Raw genomic sequence first — 23,975 nt, 5'->3', positions numbered from 1 at the left:
AATGTGATCACAAAGTGAAGTCTAGCATTTAAAGTCATAATATACATGATCTTCACCGCACATCATCTCCAAAATAATCCAGAAAACAACACCAGCCATCATGAGCTTATTTGACTTCTCAAAAGCCTTTGACTGCATCAACCACGAGGTACTGTAGAACATCCCTACCAAATTTGATTGGCTCAATATTTGTCCCCATCTTACATTTGCTACATATTGCCTTGTAAGCTCAAATCTTAATCACGACATAACCAATCACAATGCAGACAGGTGGCAAGCAAGATTGTATCTCTGCCCCACACTTTGCTCAGTCATTCTCGCTGTACTGTTGCACCTCGTCTAAAACAAGTTGCCCACTGAAGAGGAGCTAATTTGAAAGACAAATTGAAAGCTTTTCCATCTATATTATCTCCATTCCAGAAGAAAATGTCACCCTTACCTCAGTCATCAAGTTGCATTAAGTGGACAAAATTTGTTCAGCGACTGAGCTCCAAGTGATGCTTGGTTTGTTCATTCAAAATATACTGAGCCTTGCACTTAACATCTGCAGGGTAAAGGACCTCTGCTGGTTTGCTCCACTGCATAACTCAGCTTCTCAATAATAAATGTCCATGATGAATATGGAAAAGGAGGAGCATATCCCATATCTTGGAAGCCACCTCCCAATGAAGACAAAAGAATATCCTGAAGGTGTTGCTCAATTTCCGTGTGACAACGCAGCTTTTGGTAAAAAGAACACTTGAAGATCAAGAACTCTAACCCAACATAAAGATCATGGCCCTCCTGGCAGCAATGAGTAATCACTGCCTTTTTGTTTGCTCCAAAGACTTGGACGTCCTACAGAAGACATCTCAACGAACTATCCACTGGCATAATAAATGATCGAGTCGTAATGCCCAACCCTCCCACACATATCACCATCCGCAGCATCAAGATCCTAATTGTATTCAGTTGGTTATGATGCACTGACCATGTAGGAAGGACCTGCAGATGCTGGTTTACACCGAAGATAGACACAAAATGCTGGAATAACTCAGCGGGACAGGCAGTATCTCTGGAAAGAAGGAGTGGGTGACGGGAGAAGTGTCTCGACCCGAAACTTCACCCATTCCTTCACTCCAGAGATGCTTCCTGCCTTGCCAAGTTACTCCAGCATTTTGTGTCTATTTTCTGCCAATGAAAGGGATTATCCCAACATGACTGAAGACGTTTTTTGGTTAGAGAAATTGGCGAGACCAAATGTAGACTCGGTGACCGTTTTGCTGAACACCTATGCTCTGTCCGTCTTGGCCTAATGGATCTCCCGGTTGCCAACCATTTCATCTCCCCTTCCCATTCCCATACTGACCTTTCTGTTCTGGGCCTCCTCTGTTGCCAGAGTGAAGCCACATGCAAATTGGAGGAACAGCAGTTCATATTTCACGGGCAGCTTACAACCCAGCAGTATGAACATTGAATTCTCTAATTTTAAGTAACAATCTTACATTCTTCTCCCCCTCCCCCTCTCCCTCCTTTTCCCCTTCCTCCAACTTAGTCCTGGTTCTGGTCTTTTCTTGCTTCCAGCTTTTCACCTTCCCCACCTCCTACTTTCAGTCTGAAGAGGATCCTGACCCAAAACGTCACCCATCTTTTTTTCTCCAGAGATGTTACCTGCCCTGCTGAGTTAAGGGGCTGTCCCACTTGGGCGTCCTAATTGGCGAGTTTAGAAGAGTTTGAAAAAATGACAGGTTGAAGACTTCCTTCCACTATGTAGAAGACCTCCTTCGACTATGTTGAAGACTAGCTTCGACTAGCTACGACCAACTTCGGGAAAATTGGACACCGAATAGTGGAGAGTGAAGACAACCTCCTTTGATCTCATTCGACTATGATGAAGACTATCTACGACTACCCTCGACTATCTTCGACTACTCTCGATTACCTACGACTAACATGCCGACCTACTACAACTAAACCTACGAATAAAAAAGTATCGATTTTTTTCATGGTGACCTTTTTTTACTTGCGGGCATTTTTTAACATATTGGAAAAAAAACGCCGCGACCTAGCTGAGGCCTCGAGTACGCGGAGACCACTCTCGAGCATGAAGGAGAGTTACAAAGACCTCCTGCGACCTCGTATCGACCATGCTGCGAGTATGAGTCAAGGGCAAACTCGCCAGAACTCGCGGATTAGGTCGCCCAAGTGGGACAGGCCCTTTACTCAGCCAGATCCACAGAGTTACTCAAGCACTTTTTTTGTAAACCAGCATCCATTGTTCCACGAGAATGCATTTTTAATGGTCTGTTTTCGTAAGCTGATTTTCTATTTTTAAAGTTCGTCATGAATTTATCTCCATTAAAGAGAGCTATTATTTAATTGAAAATATTTTCAAATGTATTTGTATACTGTTCAGGGTCTGTTGCTGCAGCTTGAGATATTTCTATTCACTCAGCATTTAATAACCATCTTTAATTGCCAAAGTAAAAGTAACAGTAAGCTACCTTCTTGAACCATCAAAGTCCTTTGGTGAAGGTGCTTCGACACCATGGAGTTCAAGGATTTTGACCCAGCAATGATGAAGGAATAGTGAACTGTTAACAAGTTTAGGAGATGCTGTTGAAAAAGCCTTGGTGAATTGGAATGGAACAGTGTTCAATCACAGGTTCTGACCTCCTCAACCAAGAAAGAAAATTATTGAAGAAGAGTTGAACATAACTGAGCCAGGACAGTACCCGAGGATTCAATGGCCACAGTCTCTTCCCCTGGGTAGGGGAGTGTAAAACTGGGGGGAATAGATTTACAGTGACAGTGGATAGATTTAAAAGGGACCCGAGGATCAACTTTCTTACACACAGGATGGGTATTGGAAACAAACTGTAGAAGTGGGTACAATTACAACGTTTAAAATATATTTAGACAAGTACATCGATAGTAAAGATCTAGAGGGCAATGGGCCAAAAGCAGGCAAATGGGACTTGCTCAGACAGGCATCTTGGTCAGGTGGACAAGTTGGGCCAAAGGAAATGTTTCCATGTTCTTTGACTATAATCTGCAAGGATGTTCAATTATTAAGGTGATCTTGAGGATCTTCCTTTGTACTAGTTATGACTAGTCGGAGGTTTTCTATTAACTTCAGTTTTACCAGAATTCCTTAAGGTCACGTTCAATCATAAACTGTCTTGACGTTGCGGCTCGTCACACCCATCTGAAATTCATCCCTTCTTTCCATGGGATACAACCTCATGTAATGGAACTTTTTTTTGTTTTAGGAAGCCTTTGTTAATCATGTGAACATGCACATTCATATACAAAATATCCTCTTATTAGCCATTTGCTTTCTAGCCAGAAATTTGTATTTTTCTCCAATGATTTACAGCAGGGGTTTGACATTGATTTTATTTGGAAATTTTGTGATTTACTAGACCAAGGGGGACCCGTTGGGTCCCATCCCCTCAACGTGCGGTTGCGGGGGAGGGGGGAAGAGCCTGCGGCGTCACACAGACACTAACCTCCCCTCACACACATGGGGGGGAGGGGGGAAAGGGGGGAGTGGGTGGAGGGAGAGGGAAAGGGGGGAGGTGGGGGGTAGGGGGAGAGAGAGCGGGGGGGAAGGGGGGAGAAAGAGTGGGGGAGAAAAAAGGATGGTGGAGATAGGGGGAGGGGGGGAGAGAGAGTTGAATGGGAGAGGGGGGGAAGGGGAGGGCAGAGAGAGGGAAGGGCGTGGAGGAGGGGGAAGGGTAGCGGAAGGAGGAGAGGGGGGGAGAGAAGAAGAGGGAGAGAGGAGTGTGGGAGAGGAGGGGGGGGGGGAGGAGGGGGGGGGGAGGATAGAGGAGAGGGGAGTTGAGGGGGAGAGAGAAGATGGGGGGGAGAGGTAGAGGGTAGGGAGGAGAGGGGGGGGGGGGTGAGAGGATCCGGGCTAGGGAGGGTGCTGCGCGAAAAGCGCGTTAGAGCCCAGGGAGAGAGAGAGAGAGCTACGCTGTAGTCCAGGGCGCCAACTCTAGTACACAAAGCCTCTCGTTTCAGCTCTCAGAAAAGCCGAGGCACAGCACAAAGAAGTCAGGCCCATTATCTTCTAGTTACAACCAATGCTCTCGGAAAGCTCTCAGAAAAGCCGAGGCACGAGCGCAATGCGTGTCACACTTTGCGACATCACTCGGGTGCTCCTCAGCATCTCTCGGGTTGGCCGTCAGAGTGCGAGTTATGCGGGGGAGGGGGGGGGCACTAACTCACAGCTCGTGGAAAACTGGCCAGCAGGCTACACCTTGAAAAATCTGCACAGCTTGCTGCGAGGAGCAGAGGCATTGTGACGTCATCAGCCCGTTAGCTTCAGCTTCAGTTAGCTTTAGCTTCAGATTGATGAAGAATTTGAAGAAATAATGAACCAAATTTTCGGATGATGCGATTTTCGACACCATGAGGGCAATCTCTACAGTAATATGTAAAAATATCACCATTGGCGCGTCGGGTTTCGAGAAGATGTGATTCACAAGGAAGCAAATTTAATAATGATCACAGTTTTATAAGTATATAGATGTATTTATCAAAAGAAAAGAAACAACCTAATGTATTTGCTTTAGCCTCACTTGAGACTGTGATGGGGGCAATTATATGGTAGGAAGCCATGCAGGAAATGCAAATATTGGGAACTTGAGCAAAACACAAAGTGCTGACCCGATCAGCCTCTTGAGTGGTCACAGTAGCATCTGTGGAGGGAAATTTGATTGACAGGTGATGTTTCAAGGAGTCGAATTAAAGAAAGTTCCCCCCGCGCCCCCCCCCCCTGTCCTTGCTTCTCCTGATTTTTCTCTCATTTTCCTTTCCTCCTGTTCTCCTCCGTTTTCCCCACCCTTTTCCTTTCTGTTTTCTTTTTTGGATTTGCTCCTTTTTCCCTACTATTTGCCCCTTAACCTTTTGTACATTCCCTTCTTTCATTCCGCCTTTCTCACGACCAAAATGTTGTCTTGCGAGTCCCTCCACGGTGCGCTGATCCGATTAAAGTACACAGCTATTCCCGAGCTGCATATGGGTCATGATATTAGTGGAGCTTTTAGTTAAGCAGCATTGTCACCAACCAAATTCAATCTTGTGTTGGAGCAGGTGACAACTAATTTAAAGCATTCTCTAATTGACCTCAGCACCTGATTTAAGAATGGTTGTTAAAAAACTCATATCAGAATGATGCCTGCCCTTCTTTCTCCCTTTTCCCCTTCCCCCCCCCCCAACTGCGTTTTCCACTGGGTCCGGAAATTTTTATTTACAAATAAAACTATTAAAGTGAAGGACCAGAATCCAGTTCAGCAAGTGACACTTACGGTAAAGTTATTATAGCACCCTATTGATAGGTAATTGTTTGATATAAGACTTTAAAATGCATAAACATCAACTTTTCACCAGAGAGAAGAATAGTGGTTACTCAGCAGAAATGAAAAGTTTAATTAAGTGTCAAAGTGGACAATTACTAAGTCCACGAGAGCTTGGGTTTGTAAAATGCGTTTCAAAGGTAATGCTGATTCATGTCTGTTTTTGCAGATTGTTACACACAATGAATTAGAAAAGAACCGGTAAGTCACTGACAAATAGGATATCACACAGTTATGCCATTTGATAATGAGCATGAAAATTTTAAATTTCAATTATAAAACTGAACCAATAGTGAGCTGAGATTTGATTCCCCTTATGTGATAATTAAAGGAATTTTGTGAGTAGCACATATGGTGTTCAGGGTAGGGTCAAAACTTTAAGACTCTCCCACCCCTCTACACCCAACCCCCACACTTGTTTCCAAAATTGCAAGTAGTAGTCTGACTTGAAGCAGAAATTCTGTAACGCACCAGAGTACTCATTGCTTTTTTTCTTGACATGCTGAGACTAGATTTGGGTCACTGATGGTTTGTTTTTTGCTTTTATTTACTCTTATCTTTTTTCGGTTGCTCAGCCCGCCGCTACCACGTGGTAGTTACTGCTGTGTGACTTGCTAGCACATCCCTTTTCTCTTTTAAGAGTTGGAAATAAACCTAGATCCTCCCCTCGTAACCCGATAAATCATGTATCATCTGGGTTAAAGAAACACAGTAAAGTTTCAGTTCCAACTGGGAAAGAGAAATAAAATAATTTGCCCGATCTTTTTTATTTTTTGTCTGATGATGGTGGGAAGGGCGGCTGAGTACGCTCAGACACGACACAAACGGCAATATCTGTGATAGGATGAGACTAAACGCAGTTTTCCGTAAATATAAACAGTTATGGTTAACGCAAGTTAGAATGGAATGACTCTAAGGCTACTTTTTTTATTTATGTCGCAAGGTGTTTGATATCGGTAAGCTTTGGGATCTCCTTTTCCTTCTCCCCTTTCTCCCCCTTTCTTTCTGTTCCGCCCCCTTCCTTTCTTTCTTTCCTTCCTTCCTTTTTTCGCCCTCCTTTCTTTCCCGCCTCCTTTTTGTTTTCTTCTTTTTTTTTTCCCCCCCCCCTTCCTCTCTTTTCCTTCCCCCCTTCGCAGTGTTCCCCCTTTTTTCCCCCCCCTTTTTTTCTCAAAAAACACAAAACTGTTGCATTTCTTTGCCCTGGTGTTTTTTTTTATTCACATTTTCTTATATATAATTTTTTTCTCTTTTTTGTTTTTTTCCTTTTTTTTTTTTTTTTTTTTTTTTTTTTTCCCCTCCCCCTTTCCCCCCCCCCCGTTCCTCCGCTGTGGATAGAATTCAACCCGGCTTGCACTCTCCCCCCTTTCCTTTCTTCCTTTTCTTGTTTTTTTCCCCCCCTCCCCCCCCCCCCCCTCCCCCTCCCCCCTTCCCTTTTCCCTTCCCCCTTTTTTTTCTCCTTTCCCCCAACATTCTCCTTCACCCCATAACCCTTGACACCTTACTACATCAAGAATTTGCAATCTCCACCTTTAAAATTATCCATTGACTTTGTGTCCGTCGTGGAAATTAATTCAACAGATCAACCACTGAGGATGGTGAATACGGAAAGTACAATAAGACTAAAAAAAATTCTTCTCATCCCCTTTATAAAGTGTATCAGTTCTTTTATCTGAGGCTATTGCACTGGCCTGGGGACCTCCACAAGTAGGAAACATGCATTTTCACGTGTTTCCAGGATTTCACGATTCGGTAAGTTTCAATGACGGTGTCCTCTCACCTTTAACGCCCAGCGAGAGTACAGGCCTTCAGTGACCCCTGCAAAAGCTCATCGTTAATAATAAAACCTTAATAATTCTGGGACCTCTAGTTAAACCTTCTTGGACCCGGTCAATGTAACCAATCCTTCCTCAGAATCATACACCGGCTTACAACACCTGCTCGACAAGTTTAATCCTACTACGAATGATTGGTTTGACAGTGGACCTTACAAAAGGCCTTTTTCCCAGCTATTACTCCCTGTTGGTTGTGTGTAATCGCTGTGAAATATAATATGCTTGTAGCATGGCATCATTTCCTTATACCCAATTCAACGTTGTGGCAATCCTGCACCAGCACACCCAAAGCCTATTGCATCTCCAATTGTTTACTGACATTCTTTCCCCATTTCGAAAAACACTCTACACCTGTTATTATACATATCCAAATGCTTTGGGATCCACTACTTGCTGCATGATATATTGTCACTATCTCAGAACCACTATCCTAATCCCAGCGTAACCGTCATCCTATCTTCGTATCATGCCAAAAGCTGGCAACAAAGTTCCTTTTTCAGTTCCCCCCCATCCACTCATTTTACTATACAACGGAGAATGTAGCGGCCCCCGCACCCAGTACACCACCCCTAGAAGTAACAAAAAACCTTTATTGCACTCTCTGCCTTCTGCATGCAGCCAACCTCGCTAGGTATCTTTCCCTAATGCACTATCAAATGGGCTTCATCTCTTGAGGCTTTTTTATTGACTAGAATAAGCATGTGTAGGCTAGTTCGCATGTAGCTGAAGGCTCTGAAAAGGCTGCCTATTGAGGCCTATAGCCACATCCACTGATTGATTTCATGTTGAGCGACTTCGATGTTACAACCCCTAAGGTTTTTTTTCTACTACATATTGACATTTGTAATTCGTTGGGGATGACACCACTATGGTGATATTTAAGGTGGTTTTTGCCCAGGGATACTTACTCAGACATCTCTACATTCCGTGGGTTGTGTACCCTTGTAAATCACTCGCCGGTGCTTTCGCGGCTTTATAACACAGACGCCGCTCAGGCGGGCAGCGCACGGCGACCCGAGGAGTATTGAGACCTGGGTGTGTGTCGTTAGTTTTGTGTGTTTAGCCATTCCCGTGCCCCGATGGTACGTGGCCGTGTGAGTTCCAGCATACAAGCACTAGTCTTTTACGTCTTCAGACCTACCAGGCGATGCGAAGGCTGCCATTCCCCAGATTTACTTTGTTTTGTCACTTCCCTCTTCCTCTCGAAACCGGGCTTGACTGTGGCTCGGTTGAGCTCGGACCTCTCTGTACATTTGGTGGTACAGTACTTGGTTGCAGTTCGCACTGGGGTGCGTGACCACCATGTGGGGCGTTCTGTGAACTGTGACTTGCCGCTCGTGCTGTGACATTCTGCCCCTGGGCTAGCACCACACTCACCTCCGATCTGTGGTGTATATACCTCGTGTTAGACATAAGTAGATGAGTCAAGTGGTGGGCACCTCACCCGAAGTGATACTCTCAAGGTCACTTTTTCCTGCCCTGGTGGATCTTGAGACTCTTCTCTGTGTATCTTTTCCCAAGCCACAGATGCCAGCTTGGAATCCGCTCCCTAGCTTATGCTGCGCTGTGCCGTGACTTTTACCGTCTTCGGCTGATGTGTCTGCTGCTCTTGTTTGTTATCTGCCTGGTGCCCCCTAGCGGCGGTTATCCCTCGTATTGCGTTTCAGATACCGGCCGATGCGAAATTCGTGGCAAAATATAGAAGGGTGAAGTGATCCGAAAAACGCTGATTACGCGATTGTGTATTCCGCTGGCAACTTGTCTCATTTGAGGAGACTAGCCCAAGTCGATTCAATCATTTGCTCGGTCACCCACGACCAAGTTATCCAGGCCTGTCTCCTAACTAGTCTTTCCCGGAACTCGGTTTTCCCAACCTCTGACTCTTGTCATCACTGTAGTTACTTCCTCAAAGAATTTAAATAGGTTTGTCAGGCAAAAGTCTCACGTGTCACCAAAGCCCAGGTTGACCTCTGCTATTGTGAATAGAAGACAACATCGATTCGGTTAATCGCTGCCCGGCACCTGCGTGTGCTTCATATAGTACATAGAAAGCTTGTATTGTTCAGAGAGATCTTATAGAACCTGTAGCCAGCACTGAATTAAGGGCTGTCTTTGCCTCGCTACCTTCTGAACAAGATTCTTTCTTATTTAATATATTTGTGTATATGTTGCTAACAACCATATGGATGTAAACCCTGACCGCTATGTGAAGTCATTGGAAGATCACAATTAATGTACATGAAAATGGTCAGAACTCCTGTGGGTGCCGTCCAGAACTGGTGATTATCACTTCAGACATTTCATGCCTCCAGCCCGTGCTGGAATTTAGTGATAGGTCACACCCCACATCGCTAACTTCCACCCCTTTGATCTCACGTGAATTATTCTGGACCGCTTGATGGTCGTTTCCACTGTGAATGGACTGATTGACAACAAAACTAGATTTTGCCATTCTTTAGTCAGCCGATATCATTCTGATGGTTACCCGGGAGATGCGAATCGGTTGCATAGTGTGGCCTCCTGGTCACGCTTTTGCAATTTTCTTTTTGAGGCCTGGAGAGGGAAAAGAGCTCCTGATAAAGCCTGTAGTAAACATCTGCCCCCCCAGGCTATATTCAGCTGGCCTCTTGCCTTCCGTCACGATGCGTGTGTTGATTTTTACTCGCTCGTCGGTGCCTCAAAAAAGGTGTGCAGCTATCATTAAAATTGAACCACACCACTGGCCACGACAGAATCTCCCTGCTCCTCGTTCATTGAGGCCTAGAAGGTTACAGGAAGCCGTGAAGACTGGCAACAACAGGTTCAGGAGAAAAAAAACCCAAAACACACCCCACAGGCTACTTCCCTGCCTTAACGGCCATCAGGCTATTTTAACTGTGTGCTCGGACTTAAACTTCGGAGTATTAATACCACTATTATTGTATTTGCCTTCATCAGTTTATAGAGTCCATGGGTGCTACTGATATTTTAATATATGGTTATCGGACAACTTATATGGTGTGTAGTAATGTGCCTACTATGTTCGGTGTTGGCCCCCCCCCGCACGCAAAAGCAAGTAATTTTTCCCATTCGTCTATACAGGGAATGTTTATTTTTTGTACCATACCACTCACTGAACTTTGCTGAACTTCTTCAGCATCATTTCCAGTGGTCGCACGTCCCCCCGTGCCTCTTTCTTGACTCTTGATATAACCATATGGAAGAACCTTTTGGTATCCTTTTTTATATATTGGGCGTATTGCGTTGTAGTTCCCCGGCTCACATTAAGCGATTTTCCACTTACTTTTGTCTGGGTGCCCTCCGCGCGTATTGCACACGTATACCCTTGTCTGATTGTTTTTTAACGCTTCCCAACTAATCTATTAATACCTTTCTCTTTTAGTTTATGCTGACTTTGACTTCCGGTCCTTGCGGTGTTGTTCAGCTACGCAATCGAATCCTTCCCCCGTTAGGAAGCCTTCAGTGCTGCATTGGGAATGAAAAGTCCTTATCTATCGAATTGGTCTATTGTATGCTTCTTTTGCTGTTCAACATACATTTGATTCTGTATTGTAATTCATTTAGTTAGCCCCTTATTTAGGAATGCCCATCTTTGCTTTTGACGGTGAAGTCAAGGTCAAGTAGGTTTAGCATTTGTGTTGGTTCACTCACTACCTGCTATTGACAGCTATTGACAGCTTTGTCCTTAAGGACTTGGTTTACTGTGGTGGTTGCAGTCTTGACTTATCACACCACAATCGCTTCTTGTGCACTTGCTACTTTTCATGATGTTTCTTTATGAGTTGTTGCCAACTACATGGAGGCAACCCACAGATTCATTAGCTAAGGCGATTGGTACTGGTGGGAAATGAGCAGCTTCGTGTCCATGTCCTCATTGTACCCGAAACTATGAGACCTCATGTGTCTGAGTTGATGTGAGGACCATCCAGGCGCCACATCTGTTGCAATGGCCCGGGGTACCAGTGCCCACACCTTTGCTTGCATCCATCCGGACAGTGGGGCAAAATGTACCAGGGAATCTGGCGATGTACCAGATGTGGTTCTGTGTGTACACATTATGCCAAGTGGTTTGCTTGACTACTTTGTGATACAGTACTCCAGTTTAGGCAGCAGATCCCAGATGTCTGTGAGGAGGACTTTGCAAAGCCAGTTAGTCTGGGACGTGACCTGTTGCCCTGTCGAAATTAGACACCAGGATCAATGGTTGGGGGGTTTGCCACTTTTAGTCTTTTATGCATCAAAAGAAGGCAATAATGATAAAATTTTTTCGTAAGTTGATTCTTGGTCCGCGAGACGGACGTTTCAGTAGAGTTTGTTCAAAAGTAACAATAAATTGATATTTGGCTGTGAACCCTAAGCAGAGGCTAGCACTTCACTCAGGTAAAGTGGTAATCAAGGGCTCACAAACAAGGCCAGACTCATAATTATTAGGTTCGCTAGTCCAGTACCCCTACCATAACTGGTAAAAAAGTTAAGGTTCCACAGCCCAGTTAGTTTTAGTTGTGAACTCAAGCACCAGATCTCGGATTGTAGGCCAGCCTCCGTGTGTGAAAAAAAAAAAATGTTGCTTTCCCACTTTCATCCCCCATGTGGTTACCCACTGGGATTGGGTGTATCGGCAAAAAACTAACGCTGGAACATGTGACTTCCCCAAGACATGCTCACAACCCACCCAAAGGAAAAGGACCCTAATTGCGTTGGAAATATGTACGCCCACTTGGTGCATGATATTGAACCAATCATCAATAGTTTTCATGCTAACAAAAAAGCCGGCCAGAGGGTACTAGATCATTGGCAGTCCAGTGAAGATAATGAAGCTTGGCCAGGGAGAGCATTATGAACCTGGTAGAGAGAATCATTGGCGTCAGTAGTTAGAAGGATAGACTAGGAGATTTGGTGGCTGCAAATGGGACTTCAGTATTATGTTTCGCCTCCCTGGTGTTAGGGCTTTTAATCACTGTAATTAATTAGTTAAGTAAACATGTCAGTTGTTTATAAAAATGTTCTCCAACAAAGACCATTGAAATTATTAATTGACTTATGATTAATGTGTCATAAAGTGGATATCAACTAGACGGTTTGTGGTGATTAGAGTTGGTACCCTGAGTTTACAGGCCTTGTAAAGAATTAAGCTCCATCTATATGTTAGTTGGAGTGTGTGGGGACTATGTTATGGCCCTCTTGGGGGTAGCCCCATATGCAGATATTTCAGACGTCTGATTAATTTGCCTCTGATGGCTGATTTTGGTTTGGGAGGAACAGAAGTTGTTAAGTGGACTCAGCTATTTTATTTAGTGGTCATAATCCGTTTATCGGCAAATACGAGGTGATTTTTAAATAGCGACAATGGACGAGAAACTTTATGCCCCGAGGTGCTCCCAAAACATGCTGTTCACTCTAATATTTTAACATATCAACACACATTTAAATCTCCTAGAAACTTTTAACACTCCATAGGAGAATTTAGGATCCAAGCCAATATTTTGGAGCTATGGACTCCAGGAAGCGTAGATACGAAAGCGTCTACCTCCTACCAAGAATTGGTATATCACAACGAGTTGTTCAGGGATCGCTCTTGTTCAAGCTATAGGTCCTGGAATCATGTCTATGTACCGGACAAACGCTTCAGATCAGACATTAATCAACTGAGTCTTTCCGTAGGGAAACCCCTCGTTGCACAAGAGAACATACAAAACTCCTTAAATTGGGTCGGCCACCGTAGTCAGAAATCGAACCCGGATTCTTGGCACTGATAGGCAGCAACTCTACCGATGCAGTCTGCGCCATGATGCCACCCCCATTATAAAATTTTATGTAGCAATCGCAGTGTGAAATATTAAAAAGCTGACAAATCCAATCACCAAGGGGAATGTGTGTCATGCCACCATTCTCTGCCATTATCATGTATTTGGAAGCTATCTTTCACTAATATACTTTACATATCAGATATGAACATGAAATTTCACCATCGGTATTCAGGGGGCCTAACCAACCAACGAAGGAAAAGAGAAGCTAGAAGCTAGGGCAGTGAATCTTACCGTTGCTACATATATTTGGAGTGGTGGGACTGATCTGACCAAGTGGGCGCGGGGGGTGACCAACCTCAAAGCATTGGAAGGTCCTCACCCCAGAGCGTCTCCACAAAAAAATATCTCAAATCTATTGGCGGGTAGAACAATCTAACTAATTGCTCCTCTTCCTGGACCAATATTTCCAGCAATTAGGCTAATTCTCATCAGCTGGCAATAGACAGTAGGACATACACATTGTTTAACTTGGCCTATTGCCAGAACCGCCATCACTAGGAGCTTCAACCAACAACATTTATCGCAACGACCCAGGAAGACAATCAAAGGATGTTCTCAAAGCCTCTTGGGAAAAATATATAACATTCCCACCAAATCCCTAGTCCATGACCATTCAATATGCAGATGGATAGCACTGAAGACCTCGTGACTTAGAGGAGAGGAATGCGGAAGCCCAGCAAACGGAAGTACCAAGGAGGGTGTCATTACCTCCCCATGGGCTGTCCACCTGTGCACTGTTCCACCTATTCCCGCAGAGAGACTTTAGATCCCACGAGTAGTTCATCAGCAACCTCAAAAACCACTAGTTGGGGTGGAGCAAAGTGAAGAATGATTACAACTCTACCCTAACCAAAAGCTGCATGATTACAATGTCGGATACATTCATAAATTTGAAACATTTCTATTTGACTATTTTTAAATTGCCTTGAGGGGTCCACAGCAATAATTTTATTTCCTAGCCCATCTGATATTCTAGATCCTACTAGGTGGGTGATGAGTATCAGAGATGCTTCGAGACCAAGCTAATGGTTAATAGTTCAGAGTTGGAACTCCAGATGCTTCTGGCTCTGGTAGAGAACACTAAACGTACTTCAGGGAACTGTCAAAATCATTTACTGACCCTCAGCCAATAACTCAAACCTACAGATTTTTTTTTAGCAAGCGTCGGATTAAAATAAATAAACTATTTTTTCATTCAATAGTTATCTTTCTTGGGTCCGGAAACAGAGTCCAGGGTGCTGGAACAAACTTACATTGTTTTGTAGATATATACAAAAAATAATGAAGGTAAGACGCACAAATGCTGGAGTAATCAGTGGGCCAGGCTAGAATCTCGTTTGAGGAGACGCACCGGAAGATGGGGTGCCGTTACTTGGGTTAACGACCCTTCTTGGAGACGGTACGACTAGTTGGAACGGCATTAAGGATTTTAGACCAGACAGCCCGTTGGCCCCATAAGATGACTACTCTGATGTCGTATTTTGACTACAGTACATAATTGTAAAACTTCCGAACAACTACGGGCATGTGTGTTTAATGAATAACTTAGTCACTCCTATGTCCATTCTTCGGAATTAAGCAGATGTATGTTTAGCCACTGTCAGCTGGAGCTTTTTCCCCTATGATGTTGTCGCCAAGATCAATATAGTAACACGGCCACATTCAATTATAACCTGAAGACAATCGTTGTTGGGGGTAGCCAAAGAGATTATTGAAAGCCGTGCGTAGTTTTTGTTATGAACTTGTCAATATGATGGATTAAATGCGGAATTGACGAGGAGACCATAGGTGAATGAGCTAGGTGTTTCGAGAGATTGAGCCTTCTACAATGTCTTATTGCGCCGCATGTCCCAATGTGTGTCAAATTGTTCTTGTTTCTTTTGGTGTCAATACTGGAGTTAGTCCCAAGAATGAGATCAATTTTGGAGAAGCAAGCATCAATGTTCGGCAGTTGGTGTCTCTATCTGTTTCAGAGCTAGCGCTTATAAATCTACTAGTCAAGACTTAAGTCCGAAATCTGGTGTCATCAGTGTGGGTGTGGACCCTAGACAAGGGCCGTCCCTACTGGGCGTACATTTGCCTTGTCGTACATGGCCACGGTTATCTTGATCGGGAACAGCGCGAACAGTCACGCCCGCAAGTCCGCGCACTTGAAACTTCGATTGTTGCTAAGACAAGCTCCTAGACACCAGCGTGTCTCGGGCGTTCAAGGCCGGAGGACCGCGGCCTGGCTCCTTGGTGGGCCTGGGCGCCAGTGTGCGATTTATTCGTACATCTCGCACACGCATTTCCCCGTGGCGGAAGGATTTTCCGAGTGAAATTTTCAAATATTACGCAAGCACGTTAACCGGTGGTCACTGCATAATTAAATTAGCATCATAGGCAGGTTCGTGGCATATCCAGCGTAATCAGGCTATCGTAGCGTGCTGGTAAAGGATTTTGGAGTAACTTGTACAACCATCCCCTGGGGCGGCCGTACGGCGTCGTTTTTTTGCTTATACGCCTGTTACCACCTCCACCCTTGTTCTTGTCCCGCGACGTGCGCCATTACATCTTTTAATGATGTCGATTCCACTGAGCTCACGTGTGTGATTCTATTTTGTTGCTTCATCCGCCCACCGCACCTAGTTTATTACGGTACCCTTGAACAGTTCGATAAAGCTATGATAATGATTGTTACTGCATTTCAGTCGCGCCTGGCAACACAGATTTAGGAGATAAAAGAAGTGTGGATTTAAATATTTGTAATGGTATTTGATTTTTAATTGTTTACGGTCTCCTAATCGTGCACCCATTTATAATTGGTTGTCGGAGTTTTTCATCTCTATGATGAGCCGGAGTAGACTTCTCTAAGGTTAACTTTCCCTAATCCTTCACCACCAACCAGTTTGGGGGGGTGCGTACCGTAGTATCTTGTTCGGGGTAGGTGGCTTGCCTGTTGGCATTACATCCTACACATCCTAATCTTTTTTGACTCAGCGCTTCCTGGTTTCACAGAATCGTTCAAAAGTGGAGATTTTTTGGTTTTTAGGTCAGAACATGGGTTTGAAATACATGCCGTGGCCATCGTCATGCATAATTGTGGCGTTATCATTAGGTCTGGGTCGCAGGGTCATCGTTGTAGCCTTTCTAGAGGAACATAAAAACAGGCACATTACGCAACTTTGCAATGACCTGCCACAGCCCAGTGTCTATTTATATCTAATTTATAATTGGTATCCCCTACCTTATTAATAACGGTCGCATTAAAACTACAATGTTCTCAAAGTTTTAGTTTACCAATTTTGTATTTTTCCTCAAGAATGCTGAAAAATTCCATTGATTTAAATTCTCTTGTTCCCCCAACCCCAATGATATATGGTTGTTTAATAAAATCTGTAGTTCACAGCAGAATTGTACCTCGATGGAATAAAGTATTAGGGTTAACAAGCTAATTCATTCAATTCAAAGTTACCATTTATTGGCCTTGAATTCTTCAGCTTTCACTTTTTGTTTAATTCATGTGATTTTTTTTTCAGTTAGTATTGTTTGTCATTGGATCAGTCAGCATCTGTGGAGGGAAGGGACAGATGACATTTTGGGCTTGGTCCGTTCAAACTGCGTGGAGTAGGGAGAAGCAAGCTGGGAAAAAAGAGGGCGACTGCACTCACTTCTGCCCCTGACTCTCTTGAGTTTTCTGGCATGTTGCTGGTGTCTGCCACTGTGAAGACTGATGGAAAAACATTCCGTTTGTCTGCCACTTCTTTGTCAAGGAGCCAGAAAGGCGTCAGATAAGAAAAGATGGTGGGATCTATTGGAGGGTGGAGGGACATACTAGGGAAATATGGGACTTGGTGATGAGAGATGAGTGCATGGAAGAGGGGAAAGAGTAACTGGGGCAGTGGTAGATGGTGGGAGAAGTGACGGGATGGAAAGGGAGGGGGCAGGATCTATTAGTTGAATTTGGAGAATTCAATGTTCATACAGTGCCCTCCATAATGTTTGCGACAAAGACCAAACATTTATTTATTTGCCTCTGTACTCCATAATTTGAGATTTGTAATAAAAACAAATCACATGTGGTTAAAGTGCACATTGTCAGATTTTATTAAAGAGTTTTTTTATACATTTTGGTTTCACCAGGTAGAAATCACAGCAGTGTTTATACATAGTCCCCCCCATTTCAGGGCACCATAATGCTTGGGATACAGCAATGTCATGTAAATGCTAGTAGTCATGTTTAGTATTTTGTTGCATATCCTTTGCATGCAATGACTGCTTGAAGTCTGCAGTTCATGGACATCACCAGTGACACATGGCTTCACATGCGTTTGTAATTGCTCAGGTGTGTTCAAATTGGCTCCTTAATGCAGGTACAAGAGAGCTCTCAGTACCTTGTCTTTCTCCAGTTTTTCTATCACCATTGGAAACGTTTATTGCTGTTTATCAACATGAGGACCAAAATTGTACCAATGAAAGTCAAAGCCATTATGAGACTAGGAAACAAGAATAAAACTGTTAGAGACATCAACCAACCATTAGGCTTATCAACATCAACTGTTTGGAACATCATTAAGAAGAAATAGAGCACTGGTGAGCTTACTAATTGCCAAGGGACTGGCAACCCAAGGAAGACCTCCACAGCTGATGACAGAAGAATTATCTCTATTATAAAGAAAACCCCCCAAAAACCTGTCTGACGGATCAGAAACACTTCAGGTGCGGATTTGTCAATGACCACTGTCCACAGAAGACTTCATGAACAGAAATATAGAGGCTACACTGCAAGATGCAAACCACTGGTTAACTGCATAAATAGGATGGCAGGATTACAGTTTGCCAAGAAGTACTTAAAAGAGCAACCACAGTTCTGGAAAAAGGTCTTGTGGATAGATGAGACGAAGATCAACTTATATTAGAGTGATGGAAAGAGCAAAGTGTGAAGGAGAGAAGGAACTGCCCAAGATCCAAAGCATACCACCTCATCTGTGAAACACAATGGTGGGGGTGTTATGACCTGGGCATGTATAACTGCTGAAGGTACTTGCTCACTTATCTTCATTGTACAACTGCTAATGGTAGTAGCATAATGAATTCTGAAGTGTATATGACCAATCCTATCTGTTCCCAAAATCTGACAATGTGCACTTTAACCACATGTGATTTTTTTCTATGACAAATCTCAAATTGTGGAGTACAGAGGCAAATAAATAAATGATGGGTCTTTGTCCCAAAAATTATGGATGGCACTGTACATTCATAGATGCTATCCAAGTGGAAAATAAGGTGCTGTTCTGTGAGTGTGGCATTGGAGGAGGCCAAGGACAAAAAGATTGGTATGGGAAGGGACATTAAAATTATTAGCAACCAAGAGCTCCAGCAGGCCTTGGCAGACAGAGCATATGTCTGCGCCAAAACAATCGCTTTTATTTGAGGACGTTGGAAGACACATTTCAGTGATGTAAATAGCATGTGTGGAAAGAGAAATAGTTAAAAATGTTAACAGAAAACCGCTTGATCTCCGAGTGCTTTTGGCACTTTCTGTTTTTATTTCAGATAGAGGCATCTCCAGATTTTTACTTTTACGTTTGGACTGGTTTGGTAAAGTTTAGCCTGTGGGATTGTTGCACCTCAAAGCAGATATGAACTCTCTTCGTAAATCTTTGGTGGATAAGATCTTGGCGATGGGGTCTTGTATGCCTTCTCATGTGTTCTCTATGACTTCCTGTGATCCTCTGATGCATATAATCTATATCCATGCCATCCATAAGAGTTGGGTGTGGATAATTTTTCTTTGAGCATCCTTTCGAAGAATGCAGTTTGAATGTTGGTCCTTTAAAAATAACATGTTTTTTAGGTTAGTGAAAATTAATTTGTTGTAAACAAATGTCATTTTTAACTCCACAGAGAAAAGGTTTGAGAGATTAGGTGTTAGACTATTTAGGGATGTTCTACGATACAGCACTGCTTCTATTATCAATTAAAATCATTCCAGAAAGTCAGGGGACAAATTTCACACTGACCACGAAGAGTCTGGCACAATTTTGCTCTACTCCAGGCAATATCGTTTAACTGCAATATTTTATTTCCAAACGTGATTAATATTTTTCCTTAGATTTCAAATTCAGCGTATAGTAATTCAGGACCTACAAAATAATGGATGGTATTGTCCAGGCAAATAGTACAGCAACAAAGCCAGAAATAAACATCAACTTCTTTTGCTCTGATCTTCATGAGATGGAAATGAACAGAAAAGTTAATACTGTTAGTTTGGTTAGATTGTTAACCACTTAATGCTAATGAGTATTCCATGAATTGTTTAAATTATTGACTGAATGTTCACTTGTTAAAATTATCCTTTAGTTGTTGATTATATATTTATTGACTTACTGTTGGTTTGAGCACATTATATTTTTGATTACAGTCGAGCACACCTTCGTCTCTGTTTGGAACAATTGAAGGAACTTATACCACTGGGATCAGAGTGTACCAGGCACACTACTCTTGGTTTACTCAACAAAGCCAAAGCACATATTAAGGTAAAGCAAAATAATACAACTACATGCCTCTTGGTCAGATATTAAATTATTTATCTCGGGCTCATCAGCAACGTTACAAGAATGGAGCTTGCCCCACCATAAATTGAGATCATAGCTGTTTCAACCTTGGTTTCCATACCATTCTCCCAGTCATCATTTGTACCCTTACAGATTAAATGTTATGCTTGTATATTCTCTCCTTCTTGATAATATCAGGTCATTTTACCTCTATTTTACCTCAATCTTCTATTTCCAGCTAAGTTTTTCTCCATTCTGATTGCAGCAGCACTAGCACCCAAGCTGCAACAATCTCACCCCTCACCACCACCTGCACAACAATATTGGTTTTGTTCCTGTTGAGGTGCAACCCATTTGGCTTGTGGAAGTTGCACCTCCCCCAAAATGATCCCCATTGCCCAGTAACTTAAAGCTCTGTCACCTACACCATCTTTCCAGCTACACATCCAACTGCTTCAATCATACTATTTCAATTTTGTCTATCAGACGGCACTTTTGAGATCCTTTTTGTTTAACCTTGTTGGCTGCCTAAACTCTGCCATTCATCTGCAATCATAATTTTAACTTGAGACAAAGGTGTTTTAAGATGTAACTATACTAGCTATTTAAATTAACCTGAAATTTATGTCAGCAGACATGACAAATTTGAGGAAAAAAATTATTTCCATACCCAATTTCTAACACTTTTGAATGGAGAGCTGTTTGTAAACAGCACTCTCCTAATAATTGTCATGGAATAAATTGTAGTTGATTGTACGAGCTAAATTCACGTACAAATGCTAAGTTTACAACCTGCCTAAGGTCTTCTCAGTGAATTTTACTGGCATTTTGTTTAACTCAGAAAATAATTCCTTTGATTGGCTTGCTCTGTAGATGCTCATTCATTTTTTGTATTACACATTGGCAGAAACTTGAAGAGCTGGATAGGAAGTCACTGTACCAGATTGAGCACCTGGAAAGAGAGCATCGCTTTTTAAAGAGGAGACTGGAACAGCTACAGGGTCTGCCAGAGAATGAACGAATGCGAATGGATAGTGTAGGATCCAATGTCTTCTCTGATCGTTCAGACTCGGAACGAGGTAAAGTTCTATAAACAAATTCTATTGGCCACACCACCTACTATTGATTAGTTATCCAAGTAATATTAGGCATGGGGTTTATGATTCCTTATGATAAATATTTTAATTAAAATTGATTTTAATTTGACTTTAAAATGTTTTTGGTATGCCATCATCTAGCAATATCACATGCTGTGTTCTGGTTTATATTTTATGGTTTGCATTATGCTTGAAATGTTAGTTAAAAACTGCTTTTTACATCTTGGTTTCTTACCTGAGAATTTGTCACTGATTGGTGTTCAACCAGCTTAACGTTTCAAGGATTCCGACCCGAAACATTGCCCGATTCTTTTTCTCCAGAAATGCTGCCTGACCCGCTGCGTTACTCCAACATTTTGTGTCTATCTTCGGTTTCAACCAGCATCTACTATTCCTTCCTAAACTTAATGCTATAATTGTTGCCCATGTACAATAGAACTGAATCCTGACAGCCATTCATGTCGGAAAAGAAGCACAATGATTCGCGATCCTTGTCACCACAAAAGTGGTTAGATCTTTGTGAGCATCTTTATTCATGCTTTCTTTGCCACTGCTTGCAAAGTCCAAGCCACTAACCTTGAGAGGTTTTGTAAGGTTAGCATATCTTTTCGTAACATCACCTGAAATATAAATATAGGTTTGCTGCTCTCAAGATATTTTTGTCCCTCTAGTTTATTGTAGGAAATGGTTAAATAAGACTTGATGATTAATTTTGTGAAGCTGCTCTTTACTGCTGTTATTGAACTTTTAAAAAATATTTTGGAATGTTTTATTTAATCAAAATTCTTATCACTAGCAGAGCTATTTAGGTTACTCTGTATGAAAAATGTTTCAAACAATAAACAAAAAAACTATTAAATTATTTCTTTAGGTAACTTAGATATCAGAACATTCATTATTTTTCTAACTGGCACTGTTAACTGACACATCTCTAATTGCCTTGTTTTTGTTTATTTCCAGAAGAAATTGAAGTGGATGTTGAGAGCACAGAATTCTCCCATGGAGATGTGGACAATATTAGCACTTCCAGCATCAGCGACCTTGATGATCATAGCAGCCTCCAAAGTGTTGGTAGTGATGAAGGTTACTCAAGCTGCAGTATAAAGCTCTCCTCATCCATTTAGAAGACCCTGAAACTACCTGCAAATAGCCTGAGGGATCACAATTTGACAAGCTACTTCAGCTTTAGACTTTTGTGAGGAAATTAAATAGGTTAAGAACACATGTTTGTACTGCAATACTCATGCACGAGGCATTCACCTAGTACTGAGATAAATTACATTGTTTTGAAGAAAGAAATAGTGCATAGGATTGTGGGTACAAAGCGATACCACTATTCAGATGGTTTCTTTGTGTATTCGCAGATAACCCATTAGTGTCAATTCAGTTGGAAAATATAAGCCTTTTTTAAAAAAATGCACTTTTTAAGGTGAAGGGCATCTTGATGTGTAGCCCAGAGTTTCAATGTAATTTGAACAATGTCAGAAAGTTTGTGGCTTTCTGATAGATTGTTTCTACCCTGCACTTGGAGGTCTTCATTTCCTTTATAAAACCCGCAAGGACTTTACCTCTGCGGAAACCTCGCCAATCAGATTGTTGTAAAGTCCACTTACTGTAAAAAAAAAAAAAAAAACTACCCTAGATACTGAAGAAATCTTTACAAAATTGGTAATTTATGGCTGATTTTATTTAGTGTGGCAAACAAAAAAACAATGTATCTTGCTCCCTTTGATTCTCCAAGTTTTATGAAGTTAAATCTTAGGGACATTTCTTTTTATTTTTTGTTTGTGCTGATGTTGTGCCTTCTAAGCGTGCATTGTGTTGTCATGAAGTTACTGTCTATTATCTATTTGTCCCTGCACGTATTCAGAGCAATTTAAAAATAGTTCAATCTTAATCTTGTTTCCTTCACTTCCCTTCAACCTCAGTTCCATATTAGAATGGCCTGATTCCTGTAAAATTAACCTGACCGCAACAGCCCCTTCAGCAATTTTGAAGCCCCATACCAATAAAGTTAATAAATTAGCTTTGCAAGAATAGAAACCTATATGCATTAGTATGTTTTAGCTTTTGGTATATGTGCACACTGCAGTACAGTTAATGGTATTTTTTATAGAGAAGAGAAAGATTTTATTGTTGCTATGGTCAAATCCAACGTTGGTGTTAACTACAAAAGCATTAGCAGTAGATTCAGGACTACGGCATGCATATATAGAAATGTGTGGTAAATCTAAAATTTGAAAACCACTAGGGACGATTAGACAGAGGGCTTGTCTGTGTTTCAATTTAACTTTTGCCTGCAGCTGAGCTTTATTTTTATTCAGTAATATTTCAACTTTAGTTTTAACAATGATCCATTTCCATTTGAAACATCCTAGCTGTTATATTTTCTACAAGTTTTCATTTGATCTTGAGATGTCCTTCCCCAGAAAGTCCATCACTGCTCTCTTGCCTGCTGGATAAAGTGCATATCAGGAAATTGCAGTTAAATTGCACAATGTTGTAATAATTAAAATTTGACAAAATGTCATAGGAATACACCTGTGATTTGCCAAATATGTGTTGTTGATGAGTGAGGGTTAGAGCTTGAAATACCCATTTCTAAAAGCAACCAGTAAACAGTAAATCAACCAGGAATCCTTCACCTCTCAAAAGTAGATTTTTGCCTTTCAGTTGATCAAAAAGCATTTCCATATAATCAAACAGCCCACCCCTTCAAATTTACACTGCAACTGTGCAGTTTTTCAGGTCAAGAACTAGATTTAGGCCATTGCATTAGGTGCAGCTCAAATAATTGGAAAAAGTAGCTTGAACATTTCTTTTGATACAAGAACTGCAGATACTGTTTTATAAAAAAAACACTCGGTGCTGGAGATAACTAAACAGTCAGGCAGCATTTATGGAGTACATGGATGGGGATGAACGGAGATGTTGTTACTCCAGCTTTGTCTTTTATTGAAAAATTGTTTGTCATGAGCTATAAGTCGTGATTTCCAAGTTCAAATTTAAATAACAAGCTAATTAGATTTTTCCTGTTTCAGATAAATTTTAGAATCTTAAAAGTAGTACCTCAAGTAATTCTGGTCACTATGATTTGTTTGCATTTTTTTTTAAAGGTTACAGTTTTAACTGGATTTGTAAGAATATTTACAAAAACAAAGGTGAAATGCATCAAATAGTACAAAAGGCATGTATAGATTTTGTGTGCTTTCCATTGCATTCTAAATTAATCAAGAAAAGCCCTGAGAAATTTCACATATCATGAAAATGTAAATTACCTATTTCATACAACTTAAAACATTGAAAACAGGAAGAATATGATTCTGGTGCTATTCAGTGATAACTATTTGGGACACAATAA

The 23,975-nt window shown here is 41.9% G+C and overlaps 1 protein-coding gene across 3 annotated transcripts in view; it reads left to right on the top strand.

The window, feature by feature from the left end:
- mxi1 (max interactor 1, dimerization protein) overlaps positions 1-23,153 on the top strand; it is a 46,609-nt gene extending 23,456 nt beyond the window's left edge. For 2 of the 3 annotated variants that reach the window (XM_055646972.1, XM_055646974.1), the window contains exons 3-5: positions 19,385-19,499; positions 20,425-20,596; positions 21,575-23,153. In XM_055646972.1, the coding sequence (XP_055502947.1) occupies positions 19,385-19,499; positions 20,425-20,596; positions 21,575-21,738 (451 nt within the window). In that variant the 3' untranslated portion in view covers positions 21,739-23,153. The remainder of the gene's footprint in view (positions 1-19,384; positions 19,500-20,424; positions 20,597-21,574) is intronic. The other variant, XM_055646973.1, reaches the window with a different exon arrangement.
- The last annotated feature ends 822 nt before the right edge of the window (positions 23,154-23,975 follow it).

This window comes from Leucoraja erinacea, chromosome 15 (assembly GCF_028641065.1).
Source record: "Leucoraja erinacea ecotype New England chromosome 15, Leri_hhj_1, whole genome shotgun sequence".
Taxonomy (NCBI): Eukaryota; Metazoa; Chordata; class Chondrichthyes; order Rajiformes; family Rajidae; genus Leucoraja; species Leucoraja erinaceus.
This window is presented reverse-complemented; position numbering and strand designations above follow the sequence as displayed.